Source organism: Lithobates pipiens, unplaced genomic scaffold (assembly GCF_037356315.1).
Source record: "Lithobates pipiens isolate NorthernLeopardFrog02 unplaced genomic scaffold, aLitPip1_a1.2 Scaffold_3, whole genome shotgun sequence".
NCBI classification, from domain to species: domain Eukaryota; kingdom Metazoa; phylum Chordata; class Amphibia; order Anura; family Ranidae; genus Lithobates; species Lithobates pipiens.
Genome location: NW_027507790.1, coordinates 52,643,438 through 52,661,846, shown reverse-complemented (window position 1 = coordinate 52,661,846; position 18,409 = coordinate 52,643,438). Strand labels below are relative to the sequence as shown.

General features: G+C 45.4%; 1 protein-coding gene across 3 annotated transcripts in view; it reads right to left on the bottom strand.

Annotated features, from left to right (window-relative positions):
• Positions 1-18,409, bottom strand: part of LOC143940393 (catechol O-methyltransferase-like) — a 90,700-nt gene that overhangs the window by 60,826 nt on the left and 11,465 nt on the right. For 2 of the 3 annotated variants that reach the window (XM_077461689.1, XM_077461688.1), the window contains exon 2: positions 5,116-5,288. In XM_077461689.1, the coding sequence (XP_077317815.1) occupies positions 5,116-5,254 (139 nt within the window). In that variant the 5' untranslated portion in view covers positions 5,255-5,288. Of the gene's footprint in view, positions 1-5,115; positions 5,289-16,016; positions 16,100-18,409 lie in introns of those variants that run through there. The other variant, XM_077461686.1, reaches the window with a different exon arrangement.

Below are 18,409 nucleotides of genomic sequence, written 5' to 3'. Positions count from 1 at the left end.
GTTAGCTGAGGCATTCAGTCCGGAGTCCTCTGGGTCACTAAGGACAACATGATCCGCAGCTACCTCCTCCCAGCCACGTACAAGTCCACGTGTTTCTTGGGACTGTAAATCATCCCTACAAGACTGCTGCTGCTGCTGATGCTGAGTGCCAGCCTCCACCTCCATGCTGACACAATCATCCTCCTCCTCCTCCTCTTCCTGTGTGATGGGTGGCATAGCAGGAACACTGTCTGGATAAAGGGGGCCTTGAGAGGCAAGGAAGTCCTCCTCTTCCTGCCTCTGTTCTGCCTCAAGTGCCCTGTCCATTATTCCACGCAGCGTATGCTCCAAGAGGTGGACAAGAGGTACAGTGTCACTGATGCATGCACTGTCACTGCTCACCATCCTTGTGGCCTCCTCAAACGGTGACAGGACAGTGCATGCATCCCTGATCATGCCCCACTGGCTTGATGAGAAAAATCCGAGCTCCCCTGACCCTGTCCTGGTGCCGTAGTCGCACAGGTACTCATTGATGGCCCTCTGCTGCGTGTGCAGCCGCTGCAGCATGGCCAACGTTGAGTTCCACCTGGTGGGCATGTCACATATAAGGCGGTTCTTGGGCAGGTTCAACTCTTTTTGGAGCTCAGCCAGCCGAGCACGGGCATTAAATGATTGGCGGAAATGCACACAGACTTTCCTGGCCTCCTTCAGGACATCCTGTAAGCCGGGGTACCTGCCTAAGAACCGCTGCACCACCAGATTAAGGACGTGAGCTACACAGGGCACATGGGTCAGTTGTCCTTGTCGGAGGGCGGAGAGGAGGTTGGTGCCATTGTCGCAAACCACCATTCCTGGCTTAAGCTGGCGTGGCATCAACCACCTCTCGGCCTGCCCCTGCAGAGCTGACAAAACATCCGCCCCAGTGTGGCTCCTGTCCCCCAAACAAACCAGCGCAAGCACGGCATGGCATAGTTTTGCCTGCGTACTTGCGTAGCCCCTGGAACGCCTACGGAGCACCGCTGGTTCTGAGGACAGAGCACTGGAAGAGGCCATGGAGGAAGAAGAAGAGGAGGGGGTGGAGGAGAGAGGTGTGTCACAACCAATAGTAGCATTTTGGAGGCGTGGTGGCGGAACAACCTCCAACACTACTGCACCTTGTCCTGCATCCTTCCCAGCTGCCAGAAGAGTGACCCAATGGGCCGTGAAAGACAGGCAACGTCCCTGTCCATGCCTGCTGGACCATGAGTCAGCGGTAATATGCACCTTACTGCTGACCGCCCTGTCCAGTGAGGCAAGGACATTGCCTTCCACATGCCGGTAGAGAGCCGGAATTGCCTTCCGTGAGAAAAAGTGGCGTTTGGGGACCTGCCACTGAGGAACCGCACATTGTACAAACTCATGGAAGGGGGCCGAGTCTACCAACTGAAAAGGCAGCAGTTGAAGTGCTAGCAATTTAGCCAAGCTAGCATTCAACCGCTGGGCATGTGGATGGCTGGGAGTGAACTTCTTTCGCCGGTCCAGCAGCTGGGGCAGGGACATTTGCCTGCTATAATCGGACGTGGGTGTACCGCTAGCAGAGTGCCCGGAAACACTTGGCTGTGACACACCTAATTCTACACCTTCATTCCTCTCAGAGCAGGTTTCAGAGAGGACTGAAGGTCTAGTGGGGTTGGAGATGCCAGCTGATGAGGAGCAAGGAGAGGGCCGCTTTGTTCTTTGGTGTGGGTCTTTGAGGTACGCTTGCCAACGAGCTGCATGGCAGGTCAACATATGTCTGGTCAAGCATGTGGTGCCCAAGCGGCTGATGTTTTGGCCACGCGAGATACGCTTGAGACATATGTTGCAAATAGCAGCGGTGCGATCTGATGCACTCGTCTCAAAAAAGGCCCACACCAAAGAACTTTTAGCATAACGTGCAGAGGCAGCGCCCTGCACAGGCGGAGCTCTGTGGTGTGATTCAGTCAGTGTGCTGCCCCTAAGCTGGCCCCCGGAGGGCATCCAGCCTCGTTGGACATGTGCCTCCTCCTCCTCCTCCTACCAGGCACCCACGTGGAGTCAGTGCCCTCATCATCCCCTCCCTCTTCATCGGTGTAGCAAACCTGGCAGTATGCTGCAGCTTGTGGAACATGACTGCCAGATTGCTGTCCTTCTTGAGCATCCCCTCTCTCTGCATTCACGCTACTGCCTTCCTCTAGCTGAGTGTCATCATCAGAGGCTACAAAACACTGGGCATCCTCCTGGAGCATGTACCCAACACTGTGCTCAAATAGTTCAGGAGACTCCTCAGGAGGACGTGGTGGGTCTAGGGAAGGAGTCACTGATGATGACATTGAGAGGAGGGAAGACGATGCGTTGGCAGCTGCTTTGCTAGTACCCTGAGACTGAGTGAGAGAGGATGAGGAGGATGAAGAGGGCTTGGTCATCCACTCTACCAAGTCGTTGGCATGTTGCGGCTCAACATGTCCAGCTGCCGAAAAGAAGGACAAGCGTGTCCCATGGCCACGTGCTGATGACAATGCATCGCGTCCACGACCAGCACTGTTGTCTCTAGACACAGAGCCTGCTTGCCCTCTTTTATCGGCTCGCGCCTGTCTGCCTCTCCTTGCTGGCCTTCCAGACATGGTAATGGCCTGAAGGGAGTTGGGTAAAAAAAAGCAGTTGGGTAGTGTATATTGTGCTAGAGGCACACAACACCCACTAACTCCTGCAGATGCCTTTATTATAGAACACCAGAGATAAAGGGGTATATACAGATGTATACTGTGCTGTGCTGGAGGCACACACACCTTCCAATAACTCCTGCAGATGGCAAGTGGGCTCAAATAGAGAACAGCTATGTAGGTGGATATAGCGGTATGTACTGGGTACAGAGCACGCAGACAGCACGCACTAGCTCCTAACACTACTGACTGCAAGCTCTATTATAAAAGATAGATCACTAGCTATATATAGGTGTATACTGCGGAATATATCGGTGTATACTGCGGTCAGGGCACGCAGACAACAACCACTACACAACAGCAAGATCGAAAATCGTCCGAAAACGATCGGTGTGTACTGTGTTGAAGGTACACAGAACACCCACTGCTTCAGACGCCAACACACTACACAAGACCGCCGCGCTGGCGGCCTTATATAGTGTGGGGCGTGCACTACACAGCCTGAGCTATGATTGGCCACAGGCATCCTGCCTGTGGCCAATCATGGCTCTCCTCGCTGCTGGCGCTGTGATTGGCCAAGCATGCGGGGTCACAGTGCATGCTTGGCCAATCATGAGCCAGCAATGCACTGCGCCATCGCAGTGCATTGTGGGCCGTGAGCGCCACACGAATTTGGCGCGAACGGACCAAAATGTTCGGACTTTGCCGAACGGACGAACAGCCGATGTTCGACTCGACTCGTATGTTCGACTCGAACACAAAGCTCATCCCTAGTCACTGGTTCACTTTTTTTATGGATATTATTTTTCATTAATTTGTCACTGGGTTTTGATCTTATTTAATTATAATTAATAATCACTGTATTCATTTAAATTATATTCAATAAATAATAAAATTCATAGTCAATAATTAATGAATTTCTTTAATTATTTATTCACTTTTTGAATATAATTAACTGTTATTAATCACTATATCGTATTTAATTTTGAGCATTTATCACTTAATTTTGATTGTATATGAGTTGTTCTAGCTGATTTCACTTAATCTATTGGAAGATTGTGATTCATTTTCATTTCTTTGCACAAACAGTAATAGCCTCAGTGGGGGTAGGTAGCGCAGCTAATTTTGTTCTTTATATGTTATGACGAAACACGTTGGGGCGTGGCTACTTGTCGGGGAAAGTGTAAGGCATATATAACTGGTGAGTGGAGTCAGACACTGCGGTGTGGTGGAGGAGCGTGCCTACAAGATTTTACTATTATTTAAGAGTCACTGGTCATCTTATTCATAGTTTATTCATTTATTTAAATTTTCACTGTGATGGACTTTTTTTTGAATAGGAAATGGACACTTTATTATATACTTTGAAATATTTATTTAATTTAGTGCTATTGTCTGATATTCACTGAACCTCACAGGGCGATTCTTTTGCACATGTAGGTTGTTACAATTTATTTGCTACCATTTATTTGATACAAGTTATTCTGGTTCACAGTAGAATATTTGATAATCATTGGGTTTACACTGGTTTATTATTAATTTTTGTTATAGTACGTAGTGATTAGTGTGTCGTTATACTATATACACACTATATATTTAGCGCCACTTTCACGGTTTGTAAAGGGAACATTGCACAGAATGTGTAATGTATCATAGGGAAAGCCAGTTCTGCATTGGATATTCTATTTTTCCATTCTCTCTTGTAAACATACAATGCCCATCTTAACCGAATATTGGGGGAATTCAATAACGAACTACTGACCTTTAAAATGGCCTTTGCCATTTGCCTAGCAACCAGTGGGTGGAGCCTGATCGGAAAGCTGTGACACTAGTTCCCCGTTAGGTTTGCCTTGTAATTGACCGCAGGCAGTTGGCGGATTATATACCCAATAGCAAGCGGTCTGCTTGCTGTCGATCACAATGGGGAGTGGACCTGATGGGGAACTAGTGCCTGAATTCCCATTAGGCTCTGCCCCCCACCAGGTGCAAAACACCACACCGCTGCACTTTTGGATCTGTGCAGCAGCAGGGAGGAAGCATCATTCCACTGAGGCCAGTCTCAGAGCGCCGCCACAATTGGTGTGTGGCCCAGATTTATGTATCCGTCTACCAAAAAGGTACATGAATCTGTCACCCGCACTGACATTTGTTTTGTGGAGGCACAATTGAATATTAAAGTGTGTCTTAGACACTCTGAATTCCCCTGTATGTCTAATATTATGAAACATTTTATAATTTTCTACCCTACCATTACGTTCACATCTGTGTGTTTTAAATGCAGTTATTTAAAAAGAAATCCCGCTTCCTGCCTCTTTGATGTGCTCAGATGAAAATGCACATTATATAGAGTTCAATAGTAACACACTTTAAAAACGCATGGAAAACACACTACACAGAAGCGAACAGGCCCTACAGTACATGCTGCTATGAGTATATGCTCGTTGAACATAACCTATAATATCCTGTTGCATATTACCTTTTTCATCACCCACATGCATGGCCCATTCCTTCTGGCTGCAGTATTTATCAATATGATCCACCACACTTTGAGGGTCACCTCTCACTGCATTCTGCTTCACAAACTCCAGGATCCTCTGTTCCTTCTCTCCAGCCATAGCTGCTACAGAACTTCTGTTCACAGACTTAGATCTGTCAAATAAACAAACAGATATAGCACTAAGCACACTTAAGTTACAGTTAGGGAAAATATACATGTCATGGCTGTGTACCAAATACAATTCATCAGCAACAAATAATATACAAATTAATATGAAATGGAGTACAGGCCTACTGAATGCTGCTAAAAGTCCTTCCCTCAAGACCTCAAATTAATCACAATTGCTTATTAAAATACACATCACAACTGTATACATATCAGCTTGAGATGCATCGTACTCACACAGAGCTACAGAGCTGTAACCCGCAAATCTAACTCACACCTATGTGCCAGTTTAGGGGTTACAATTCCAACTGTAGCGCCACCTCTGAAGGAGCCGCTTGGTGATTTTGGGTTCTCTGTTCTATGCCTCAACTCCAAGAATGGCCTCAGCCCCTCTGGCACACCAGGTTAGTTATAAAACTTGAAAAGGAAAAAAAAAAAAAGAAGAGTGGGTTGCGCTAAAATAAAAAATATGAAATATGAGCACAGTTACACCAATGAGAATAACTGAAAAAAATTATTTTGTCAATCCTATGCAAAAATAAATTAAATAAATAGTGTAGGAATGTACTGTAAAGTATCAATAAAGATAACAAGTGTAAATCCCTATTGCTAATAAAAGCAACATAGATAATAATTGATTAATCTAATAACCAAAAACCAGCCAAACTGTGTTGGTGAAAAAAATTAAAAAAGAATTTTTCAAAAAATGCAATTAGCTTAATAAGTTAGTGAAACATAATTATAAACAGTGAGAAAAATATTATAATGTCCATAAAATCTTTAGGAGGAAAAATATGTTTGCAATGACTCCACGGTGATACAGTGACAGCAAACCATCCAAAATTGATGTGAATAGTGCACGACCTCCACCACAGATATTACTGCCGCTTACCGAAGGTGTATGGTTCCTTGTTACAGAGAACCATACAGCGCAAGTGACTGACTCCCCCAGTCCAGGGTATTCACAGGTGTATACAGGAAGGTACAGGAACCCGTTATTTCTCCCAGCCTGCAAACAAACTTCCTCTCATCAGTTTTCATAAAGGAAAAAAAACTCACAATAGTGTAAAACCCAAATGATTTAATAAAGTAAAAATACAGATTGCGCACTTACAGAGTGTCACTTAAACAAGTCGCGTAACAGATTCGAGCCGGCCGGTCTCGATATGTAGCGCCCAATACTTCCGGAACAAACACGTGAGCTGGTGGCGTCGCTCCTCCTCTGGTCAGAGGTCAAGCCTGCCCACCCAGTAGTCCAGGGGTTCATCACTCCTCAGAGCGTCCACATCGGCCGTTAACCTGATGTAGTCGGACACCTGTCGGTCTAGGCGTTCCCCGATGCTGGATCCGGATGACACCTGTCGATGGGTCGGCTGAAAGAATGACCTCATATCAGAAGTCACCAACACATCTTCAAACCGCCCTCTTCTTGCAGGCGCTGTTGGATTGGTACCCACAACTCTTTCTCTGGGAGTGGGAATTGCTCATGCCAGCGCACGCAAAAGCAGAATGCAGCATTTCTTGAAGCAAGGCCTGGAAGTGCTCCATTCTGACAGCCCTCTGTAACGGTGGTAACATTTCCGCCATTTTGTGTTTGTACCGGGGGTCCAAGTACGTTGCCACCCAGTACTGGTCCTTGACCCTTATGCTTTTTCTACAGGGGTCCCTGTTAAAAACACTGGAGTATGAAGGCCCCCCATTTGCACTAAACTGGAAGCGGTGTGGTGGCCCGGCTCCTGCTCATCATCCAGGATAATGTCATCCTCCTCGTTCTCCCCTCCCCATCCACACACAACAGGGATCCTAGAAAGGTTTAAAGCATGCTCTTCTTGATCCTCCTCATCTGCCCCGGCACCATCCTCCTCTTCAGACTCCTGTTGACTTGTCTCAGATAGAGTAGCCCCCGCCCCCCCGGGAATTCATCCAGCATTGCGACTTCCTCATCTTCCCGCTCCTGCTCCTCCACGGCTTGATCAATGACACAACGCAATGCACGCTCCATAAAGAAGGCATAAGGTACCATGTCACCATGGCTGCGACTGACCAGTTTGGTGATCTCATCAAATGGCCGCAGAAGTCTGCATGCGTCACGCATGAGCAGCCACTGGCGCAGTGAAAAAAAAAAACAGCTCCCCAGAAGACCAAGTTTAAGACGTGTGCCATGCATGGCACGTGCATAATTTTGCCCTGTTTCAAATCGCTAAGCAGATTGGCACCGTTGTCACACACCACTTTACCAACTGTTAAATTGAGCGGTGCTAGCCATTGATCTGCCTGTGAACGCAAAGCTGAAAGGAGTGCCGGGCCAGTGTGGCTCTTGGCTTCCAGGCACAGACGCAGCACAGCATGGCAATGTCTCACCTGGCATGTCGAATAGGTTCTGGGGAGCTTGGGCAGCGCAGCGAAAGAGACGCTAGCAGCGGAAAAGGAGGAGTCAGCCGAGGAGGAGAATGGGAGTAGGAGGAGAAGGAGAAGAGGAGCCAGGCCTGCATGCAATCTGTGGTGGTAAAACCAAATCTACACGGGTGCCACGGGTTACATGCTTGACGGCCATCAGAAGGTTCACCCAGTGGGCAGTAAGTTATATACCTTCCCTGCCCGTGTTTGCTAGACCACGTGTCTGTGGTCAGATGTATCTTGGCACCGACACTGTGTGCCAGAGATACATTCGCTTGCCTTTCATTGTGGTATTCCAATGGCCACAAATTTTCGAAAGGCCTCAGAGTACACCAGTTTATATGGCAGTAGTTGGCGGGTTATGAGTTCTGACAAGCCAGCCGTCAACCGTTGGGCAAGAGGGTTATCCGGCGTCATCATTTTTTTTACGCTCAAACATTTAGCCCATGGAAGCCTGCCTTTTTGCAGAAAAACGTGAGCTTGCCGTGATGGAAGGTGGAATGGAGGACAATTGTGAGGAGAGAGGATAAGGAGAAGTAGAAGACGAGGCTGGACGGTGAGAGCCTGGAGTGTGGCTTTGTGTGTTCCGTTGCTCCCACTGGGCTCGTTGATGGCAGCTCATGTGCCTTCTTAAAGCGGTCGTCCCTAGGTGAGTGTTGGGCTTACCGCGACTTATGCGTTGACTGCAAAGATTGCAGATGGCAACACTATTGTCATTAGTGGACACGTTAAAAAAAGCCCACACTGTGGAGCCATGTGCCGGCATCCTGGGAGTGCCAGCTGTGACCGTACATGGTTGGATCCTTGCTCCTGATACATTCGCATTCTGCTTTGTCCCTCCTGTGCAATCCAAGTTCTTCCTGCTTCTCCTCCTTATCTGCTGGTCCATATCTCCCTCTGAACTCCCCTCTTCTTCCTCTTGTGGGCACCCATGTGGCATCAGTAGACACGTCATCATCGACGTCACCTTCCCCACCGCTATAATTAGTGAACTCGGAGTAGGCAGCAACAAACCTCCTCCTTGGGCTGATCTGGGTACTGTCGTCAGACTGCTGAGCGGCGGTTGTTGCTACCTCCTCTTCCTGATCCAATGCCAAGAGTGGCTGCGCATCGGAAATGTCTTGATATGGATCAGAAAATAAATTTCTGTGACTCAAGCGGAAGGTACATGATGGTGGTGGTGCTGGTGGTAGTGTCTTTAGGGGTGCATATAGCAGAGAGTGAAGAGGGTGCAGATCGAGAGGATGAGGAGGGTGCAGAAGAGTAAGGCTGAGTGCGTCAAGTCTGGTGCGTCCTTTGATGTAATCGCACACACCTTCTGCAATTTGCCACTTTGGCTCAAGTCTGTTGCTCCTGCCCTACCCCTACCACCACTGCGGAAGGACCTGCCTCTTCCTCTGCCTGTCATTTTTTAAATGACCCTGTGACAAAAGTCTCTCGAGAAGTGCAGTATGTATGTGGAAGAAGGTATATAACACCCCACTTCAACCTGTTTTTTTGGGGGCCACTGGTCTATCACACCAGTTATAATATTTTTTTTTATTGCGTTTGTCGCTCTCTGTAGTATCGCTGCAGAACCGCTCAGCGGTCACAATGCTGCACAGTGGAAATGCACTATACTATGCTTTCTATATGTGCAAGTATTTTATACGTGTATTACACACCTATATACTGTACACCTATACCAGTCCTTACAAGGACCTTTGTGGACCAAGTAGCTAGTGATTTGCAGACTGTACCTCAGTCCCTACAATGATAAAGGACTGCTACAGAATAGAGCAGCAGTCAAGTATAATATTATTTCTATATGTGGAAGAAAGTATATTATATATATGTGTACAACCCTATATACTGTACACCTATACCAGTCCTTAAAAAGGACCTTTGTGGACCTAATAGTATTAGCTAGCTAGTGATTAAACGGACTGTCCCTGCTGCATACAGCGTCCTGTCCCTCCCTGCACTGACAAACGACAGGCTGCTGCAATCACCAGCACAGCAGTGCACTCAACCCTATATACTGCACTACACCTATAACATACCAGTCCTTAAAAGGACTTTTGTGGACCTAATAGCTAGCGATTTGTGTCACTACAGTCTCTCCCTGCTCCACACAGCGTCCTGTCCCTACACTGAAATAAGACAGAATGTAAAATGGCCGCCAGATCAGGTCTATTTATAAAGGTGGGGGGGGGGGGGGGATGTCCAATTGTCCATGTACTGAAATGTCTCAATTGGCTGTCCTGTACCCCGTGATGGGTGTATCATGGGTCAAAGTTCTTTCACACTGTAAACACATGTTCGCCGAACAGCGGCAATAGTCCGCAAATTGCAAACACGCAAAATTCACCACGAAACGACGCGGGCGAACAGTTCAGCCATCACTACTGGTTCAGGCTCCTGATGCTCCTAGCAATGTTGTAATTGGATCTCTTGCTGATGGCCGATCAAGATGACTGGTAGGGAAACTTGCAAGGTGAACAGGCAATGACCGTCCAGATACCTGGATGGGCATCTCTTTTACATACTTAGAGTTTTCCTAAAAACTCGTTTCTCCATCTCGCATTGTAAGTTTAGATCTGCATCTGCAATTGTATTAGAGATGGTTTTCCAGAGTTTAGCGATATTTAGCTTTGCCGCCAGGGGTATTACCATCTGTGATCTGGAGGGAAATTTTTCTATCCCAAGATGTAGTAATGCTAGTGAAAGGTTAGGGGCTGTTGGTGACCAATTCTGAAGATCAAGGCAAATATTTGTTTCCAGTATGAGCATGATGAACATGATGTATGCTATAGTACCAGTACTCCGTAGTGCATTTAAGTTTTGTGCTGCCCTAGGCCTGACTAAACTCATGCACCCTCTAATTTAAATATGGCCCACCCCTTTCTGTCAAGGCCACATCCCTTGCTTTTCAAGACCCGTCCTGAAATTTTCAAGTGGGGACACTAGTTCTGAGGGTCTGGGGGGGGGGGGGCAATAGATTCCCTTAATATGCACAGATTTCCTCCCACTTCCTGTTTGGCTATGGGGCAAGAAGTGAAAGGAAATCTCTGCAATGGGACTGACAGGGGCAATAACCCTCCCTTATTCTATTCAAAAAAAAAAAAAAAAAGGAAGAAGGGGCAGTACATCCACTTTATGAGGGTGTTAGACTAATTAGCAGCCCGGCCAGCAGGGACACTTTCCGTACTGCCCCCCTGCAAAGTGCCGCCCTAGGCCTGGGCCTTGTCGGCCTAGGCCAGGATACAGTGTTGTCAGTACTTCCACAGTACTTCCCTGGACCTCCACAAGATGTCCTTTTTTAGATATATTTATTGTAGAGATGTGATATGTTACTAAGTTTGCGTTTCTGCCAGAGGTGTACTTTAAGATTTGACAAGTGTATGGTTAGTGTTTTGAGAGAGATCGGTAGAGTATGGGATGGGTGAGTTTTGGATGTTGCCTGGGTGAATTTCTTCCAGGCTGTCAACGTGGCCGTAACTGATGGAGGGGTAGTCATTGTGTCGGGGGGTTGAGCAGGAGGATGTCATGCAGATTATTAAGTAGGGGGACAATTCCATTGTAGACTAGGTTTTATTTGGAGTCGGGTGCCACCAGTAGTAAAGCCATTTTAAGGATAGAAGCGTGATAGTAGGTTTGAATGAGAGGGAGACTTACTCCTCGTTTATGAGGTCTAGTTAAGATGTGGTGGACACACCTGGGTGGTTTAGTGTCCGACATATCTTGATATTTGTTTTTGTATTGCGGTAAAGAAAGAATGTGGTATAGAAATCAATACTGCATGGCATAAGTAGAGGAGTTTGGGGAGGATCAACATCTTGAAGGAGGCAATTCTTCCTAGTTTAGATAGGCCATTTGTGCACATTTGATTTAGTAGTTGTGGAAGTCGTTTTTTTGGAAAGCACAGTAGTTAAGGTCATAGTGGTGGCGCCATGAGGGGGGACAATTTTATCCATAGGTATGGGCTAGATTTACTTATCCAAGTAAAAGGAAGAGACCTTTCCAGGAGGGACTTTTGCCTATGTATGAGGTTTAGGGGAATAGAATTTGTAGAAGGAGGCGAAGATAAAATTGGTTGAGTATGTTTTGGATCGCTGGCATGGCATGGCCTGGGTTAGTGAGCAAAAGTATGACATTGTCAGGAAAGAGACTTATTTTATGCTCCATGTCCTTGTGTACAATGTCTGAAATGCACTTGTCCACTCTAATCTTTGCTGCCAGGGGTTCCATTAGTAGAACAGAGCAAAAATGAGAGGGGAGAGCGGGTGCCATTGGAGATCCCAAAAAACTTGGATAAAAAGGTTCTATTAGTCAATACTCTTGCTGAGGTGTTGGAAAACCACTAGTCTGTATGCTGTTCCAACGGACCAAAAACGACGCATGCTCTGAAGCAAGTACGAGAGATGGAAGCTATTGAACTTCCTTTTTCTAGTCCCGTCGTACATCACCGCGTTTTTGATGGTCGGACTTTGGTGTGATCGTGTGTACGCAAGACAGTTTCAGCGGAATTCCATTGGAAAAACCTTCAGAGTTTATTCCGACGGGAAAACCAGTTGTGTGTACAGGGCACGAGAATGGTTGGGGAACGTTCAGCCGATTGGACAGGGGTAATAGTTGGGAGGTCAATCGAGGATTGGAAGCTTTGCATCCTTGGGTTTGATGGTTAAGGAGTATCTTTAAAATCGCTAGTGAGATTGTAGAGAGAGGAGTAGTAATCTCTAAAAGCATTAGCTATGTCCTGTGGATTAGTGAGGAGTTGGTTGGTGGTAGGGTGGTGGAGGGAGGCGATTTTACACCTAGTTCGTTGAGCTTTGATCTGTCGGCTAATAGGGCTCTACCAGAGCACGCAAAGGTCGGACTTTAAAGGCAGAAAAACAAACAAACAATGAAGTAGTAACACATTTTATTTTTTTCAATAAACTCCTATCAATATTAAAGATAGATGAAAAAAAAAAAAAATCATAAAAAAAAAAAAAAAAAAAATGATGTAGCTTGTACAATGAGCCCCTATGCGTCTGTTTCGCCGTTAGGCTTTTTCAGGCACGAAGATCACAAATGTTGCACTAAGATATGCCTAGTCAAGATATACCCAAAGGTCAACCCGAGCAAGCCATTAGGATTTATGCCGTAATAGATGAACAGAGCAACAGATCCCTGGTTAAGCCTAAATTATTTGAAATCTTTGATATAGAGGGACAAGCATTCCCATATACTCTCAGAACCTGTTCTGGCCGTAAAGAGACCTTCGGTAGAAGGGTTAATGGGTTCATGGTCTCATATCAATAAGGGAGAAGGCATACTCCTACCAACATTAGTCGAGTTTGACCAGATATTATACAAAAGGGAAGAAATTCCTACTCCAGAGACTGTAATGGACATGAATGCTGAAATCTTGATCTTGCTAGGAAGAGACATTCTCAGGAGTACACAAGGTAAGCAAGCAGTGCAATGGACCTGATGATGCCCCTTACGCACAAAAACTTAATCTAGACTGGGCAATCGCGGGCAACGTATGCTTGGATATAATGCGCACATCATCCGAGATCCACTCCTTCAAAACATACATGTAAGGTAAGAGATTCTTCGAATAAAGCCCACATAGGGTTTCTGTTTTGGAAAGCTAAGTTAGCACCTAAGCCTGAACACACGATTCCCAGGCTCGAACTATGTGGGACTGTGCGAGCTGTAGAAATAGCAGATTTCATACTATGCAAGCTAGACATTCAGATAGATGAAGTCAGATTCTACACAGACAGCAAAGTTGTTCTGGGCTACATATACAACCAGACTAAACGTTTATATCAGGGGAGAGGGAGAGGGAGAATCAGGAAATCATCTAAACCTGAACAATGGCATTATGTTCCATCTGAAATTAACCCTGAAGATCATACCACCAGGCCAGTGTCTGCAAGTGTCTTTGCAAATTCTTCTTGGTTAACAGGGCCTGAATTTCTGCTGGATCATCTAGAAGAAACCACAACTGATGTCTTCAGTCATCTAGAACCTGACAAAGATGCAGATACCCCAACTATGCTTACCCCAGCTACTCTTCTTATGCAGAAGCTTGGGTCTGTTCCTGTTCCACCTGGAAACTTTAAAGCAGGAGATCTGTGCTAGGACCAGTGGAAACTAGTACAACACCTTGCCCACTGCTTTTGGAATCATTGGAAGATGGAGTATCTTTCTACTCTGCAAGGACGCAGAAAATGACAGTGGTTGAACCCTAACATACAAGTTGGAGATCTTGTCCTGCTTAAGGACCACCAAGCTAAAAGGATCAAATGGCTCATGGGACTTATTGTCAAGAGCATTCCTAGTGATGACGGTAAAGTACGTAAAGTAGAGGTGAAGGTTTCAAGACAAGGGACTGTAAAGGCTTTCATCAGACCTAGCAGGGAACTTATTCTGCTGATGAACTTGTTTGCCTACGCTGCTGGATCCTACCTGTGGTTTCAAGAAGAAAGTGTCTTGAACTTTAGTTGACATATCTTGAAGCCTTAAATTAAGAGTTATTGTTATTGCATTATATGCATGTTCTTTTAAGTCTTTCAGGTCTTCAAGACATCCAGCAAATTACACTGTTATTTGCAGTTGCATCACTACCGTTCTGATGTATATAGTGGCATTTACCATGCCAGACGGGGTGTGTGCTGCCCCAAATTATGTTATGACATACTTCCTTTGTATGTAATGCTCCACTCTTCTTCCTGTGTCATCAATGGAGTAACAAGCCTCATGTAACAGAGCACATGTATTCTACATTGCAAGATACAGACAATATCATCCTTTGACCGCACAATACCATAACAACCTGTTCATATCCTGTCATTGCTAATGTGATGATCAGAATAAAGTATCCGTGGATGGAAATCGGTATTGGCGAGTTCAAGCCATCTGATGAGGATTGTCCTCAGTGATTATATCTGCTTATACAGGCCAGGCATAGAGGTCTCACAAGGGATAGATCGCTTCAACAATCGGAGTCAGAATACCAGGTTTACACCACTTATTCCCAGATATCAGTCCTGGTTGTTAGAGATGTGGAATAGCGTATCCTAGCCATTCCACATCTTTTGGTCGTGTCTGCGGAGCTACCCCTTCTAGCAAGGAGGTCCGTGTCTTGATTCTTGATCTTGCTAGTTTGTCCCTTGAACAAGACCCAGTTGCATGCCTACTATACCCTAGCCTGCTATTCAAATGAAAGTAATTGCTACTTGCTAGTGAGACAACTCCTGGTGTGGCCAGGGCTTATATACCAATACCACTCCTACAGTATCACAGTGGATTAATTGGGTGAATGAGATCATGCATTTAGAGGAACTTGCTTCATGCCTTAGGAACCGTGAGGCCTCCTTCCACAAGACATGGTTTTACTGGACTCTGGTTTTCTTTCTCTGAGAGACACCTGGAGCTCTTCGTGCCCAGTCTTGTGTAAGCAGAGATTTGATGGATTTTGAGCAGGACCATTTTCTGCTTCACTGACCTTTCCCAAACACTACCCCCACCTGTGACTTGTATCCTACGTGAAAGTAATATCCCAGAAGAACCCAACTGGTCTGCTCCAAGGGTCAGCACTTGGAGCATATCTGTAATTTAGAGTCATTACTGCTGCTCAAAATGAATTCCAATTTGGGGGCATTTTTAGCTTCAATGGATTTTTACTGATGCAAAATTCAAGAAAAACCCTCAAAATATACTGTGAAAAAGTCTGCAGATTGCACAAGAAAATGGTCATAGGCGATGTTTAATTGTTTTTAAATTGAGAGATTCTTGGATCAATAAAGTGTATTGCAGCAAAGAATGCACTTAGAATGATAGTCTTTGTGAGCAGTTGAAGATCAAATACCGTATTTATCGGCATATAACACACACCCCAAGTTTAGGAGGGAAGTTTAAACAAAAAAACCCCCCAAAAACATCAATGCAGCCTTATCAGTATCCATCTGAAGCCTTGTCATGCAGCCTTGTCCATCGTTGTCCCCTTGCCAGCGTTATTTTCAGGTTTTATTTTTAAAAATGGCGCTGCCGAGATGTCCTGTGTATCTCGGCCGCCTTCGGCCCTTCTCGGCAGCTTTCGGCCGCTGAGAAGGGCCGAAGGCGGCTGATAGCCGACCCAGAGGCTCAAAAATCGTGGAGGATCGGCGTATAACGCGCACACGCGATTTTCCCCTGATTTTAAGGGGGGAAATGTGCGTGTTATACGCCAATATGGTAACTCTTTCCTATATTACTATATGTGGTGTTATCAAACAATATGCTGCAAATTTATGACATAAAAATACAAGTTTTTTTTTTTTTAATAGGACTATTCACTTCACCTTCCACAAAAGCTGATCTTTTGAGGGTCAATCATGACTGGAGACCAGAAAATGAAACCGATCTTCATGTCTATTCTGATAATGTCTGCGTTTAAAAAAAAATAAAAAAAAGGCACCCTTTCTGTAGTAAAGAAAAAAAAAAAAATAGTTAAAAGAAATTCTGTGGCAAAAGACTTTTGGGATAACTGGATAAAAGGTGTACTTTGCTTCTACAACAATTAAATTTCCCCCCCCCCCCCCATGTTTTTCTTCTCTTTTCATAAGTAAACTTGCACTTTCTCCATGTATAGGCACGGTGGAATCACAAACCACACATGTTAAATGTCCCCATGAGTTCTAGTAGTAAAATAGATGTGACAGCACTGGTGCTTGCTCAGCCCAGAGTTTACACACATTACAAGTAGAATAAAGAAATATTATTTTGTGCTTAAGACAGTAAAGTGTAAAAATTCAAATGATAAAAAAAAAAAAAAAAAAAAAAAAAAAAACACGACAATTGTAAGAGAGGTGGGTAGGAGTGAAAACATATGTAGCACCCGGGTCCTAAACAGGGCTGCTAATAAATCTAGTTGTGCTAGATGTTAACTAGCCTGGCTAATTGGTAGGTAATCCACCAATTCATGCCCCAAGTCTGAGTTTGGTGTAGTCTCTTCTGTCAATAGGTGGCACTGTTGCTTTTGGCATTAGAATGATGCATAAACCATAAATTCAGGTAATGGGAAACGAGGTTGTCTCAGCCAATCAGCAGGAGTGTCTTTAACCACTGTGTATGCTGGGATAAGCTATTTATTTGGGAGTAGTGAGGTGATTGGGGTTCTTCCCACCCGAGGCTGCAGCCTGGGTGGGTGTGTGTGTTGACTAGCTCCTAGTCCTGAAGCCTGAGGCCCATGTAGGAGGCATGCTGGCTGCTAGGTCCATTTAAGGCTTATCCAGCAGTTTAGGGTTCCGAAAAGGAGGAGCAGCCAAGGTTAAGCCTGAAGCTTGGGGCAGAACCGTGTGTGTTAGAGGCTCGACCATAGGGAAGCCTGATTGTTTTCGGAGGTAAAGGAGAAGCAGTTGCCACAAAAGGGACAACCACTCCTGTTACTGTAGACAAGTTTGGAAAGGATGAAGTTCTGAAGGAGTACCAGAGCAGACATTTCACTAACCGGGGACAGGAAGCAGGGCTGTTTTTAAGGCAGGGCAAAAGGGGCAGCTGCCCTGGGCCCTGTCATTGTTGTGGGGCCCAAAAGCAGCTGCCTCATACTTGCCAACTATCCTGGTTTAAATTCCCTCGTCCCTTGAAGTTTTAGTCCTGTGCTGTGTCCCAATATCTCAGTGTGAAGTGCTGCTACTAATGCTGCCCAGCACTGCCCTATTGTTGTGTACAGATGACTCACCTCAGACCCTGCTTTTAAATGTAAATAGCCGCAGCATTCATATGTATATCATGCCCCCCTGAGGTCATATCCACAGTAATCTCTAGCAACCAACCAACAAGCAGAAATCATGTGCTGTAGCCTCTAGCAACTAATCAGTGAGCCTTAATATGTGGTGTAACCTCTAGCAACCAGTCAGTTTGCGGTAATGAGACACTGTAACCTCTGGCAACCAATCGCAATCGCTGCCTGATCTCATTCAGTAAACTGATTTTGAGTCTAGCTACTATTTATTGTATGTCTCAGAGTAGTTACATAGTTACATAGTTAGTCAGGTTGAAAAAAGACACAAGTCCATCCAGTTCAACCAAAGATAAATAAATAAATAAAATATACTATACATACATATATATATACACACACACACATACATACATATACCAGCCCATATACCCAATTCTATACCCACAGTTGATCCAGAGGAAGGCAAAAAACCCCAGCAGAGCATGATCCAATTTGCTAAAGCAGGGGAAAAAATTCCTTCCTGATCCCCCGAGAGGCAATCGGATTTTCCCCGGATCAACTTTACCTATAAATTTTAGTACCCAGTTATATTACGTATACTTAGGAAATAATCCAGGCCTTTCTTAAAGCAATCCACTGAGCTGGCCATAACCACCTCTGCAGGGAGTCTATTCCACATTTTCACAGCTCTTACTGTGAAGAAACCTTTCCGTATTTGGAGATGAAATCTCTTCTCCTCTAGACGTAAAGAGTGCCCCCTTGTCCTCTTTGTTGACTTTAAAGTGAATAACTCGACACCAAGTTCCCTATATGGACCCCTTATATATTTGTACATGTTGATCAAATCCCCCCTTAATCTCCTCTTATCAAGAGTGAATAAATTCAGTTCCTCTAATCTTTCCTCATAGCTGAGTTGCTCCATGCCTCTTATCAGTTTGGTTGCCCTTCTCTGCACTTTCTCCAGTTCCCCGATATCCTTTTTGAGAACTGGTGCCCAAAACTGAACGGCAT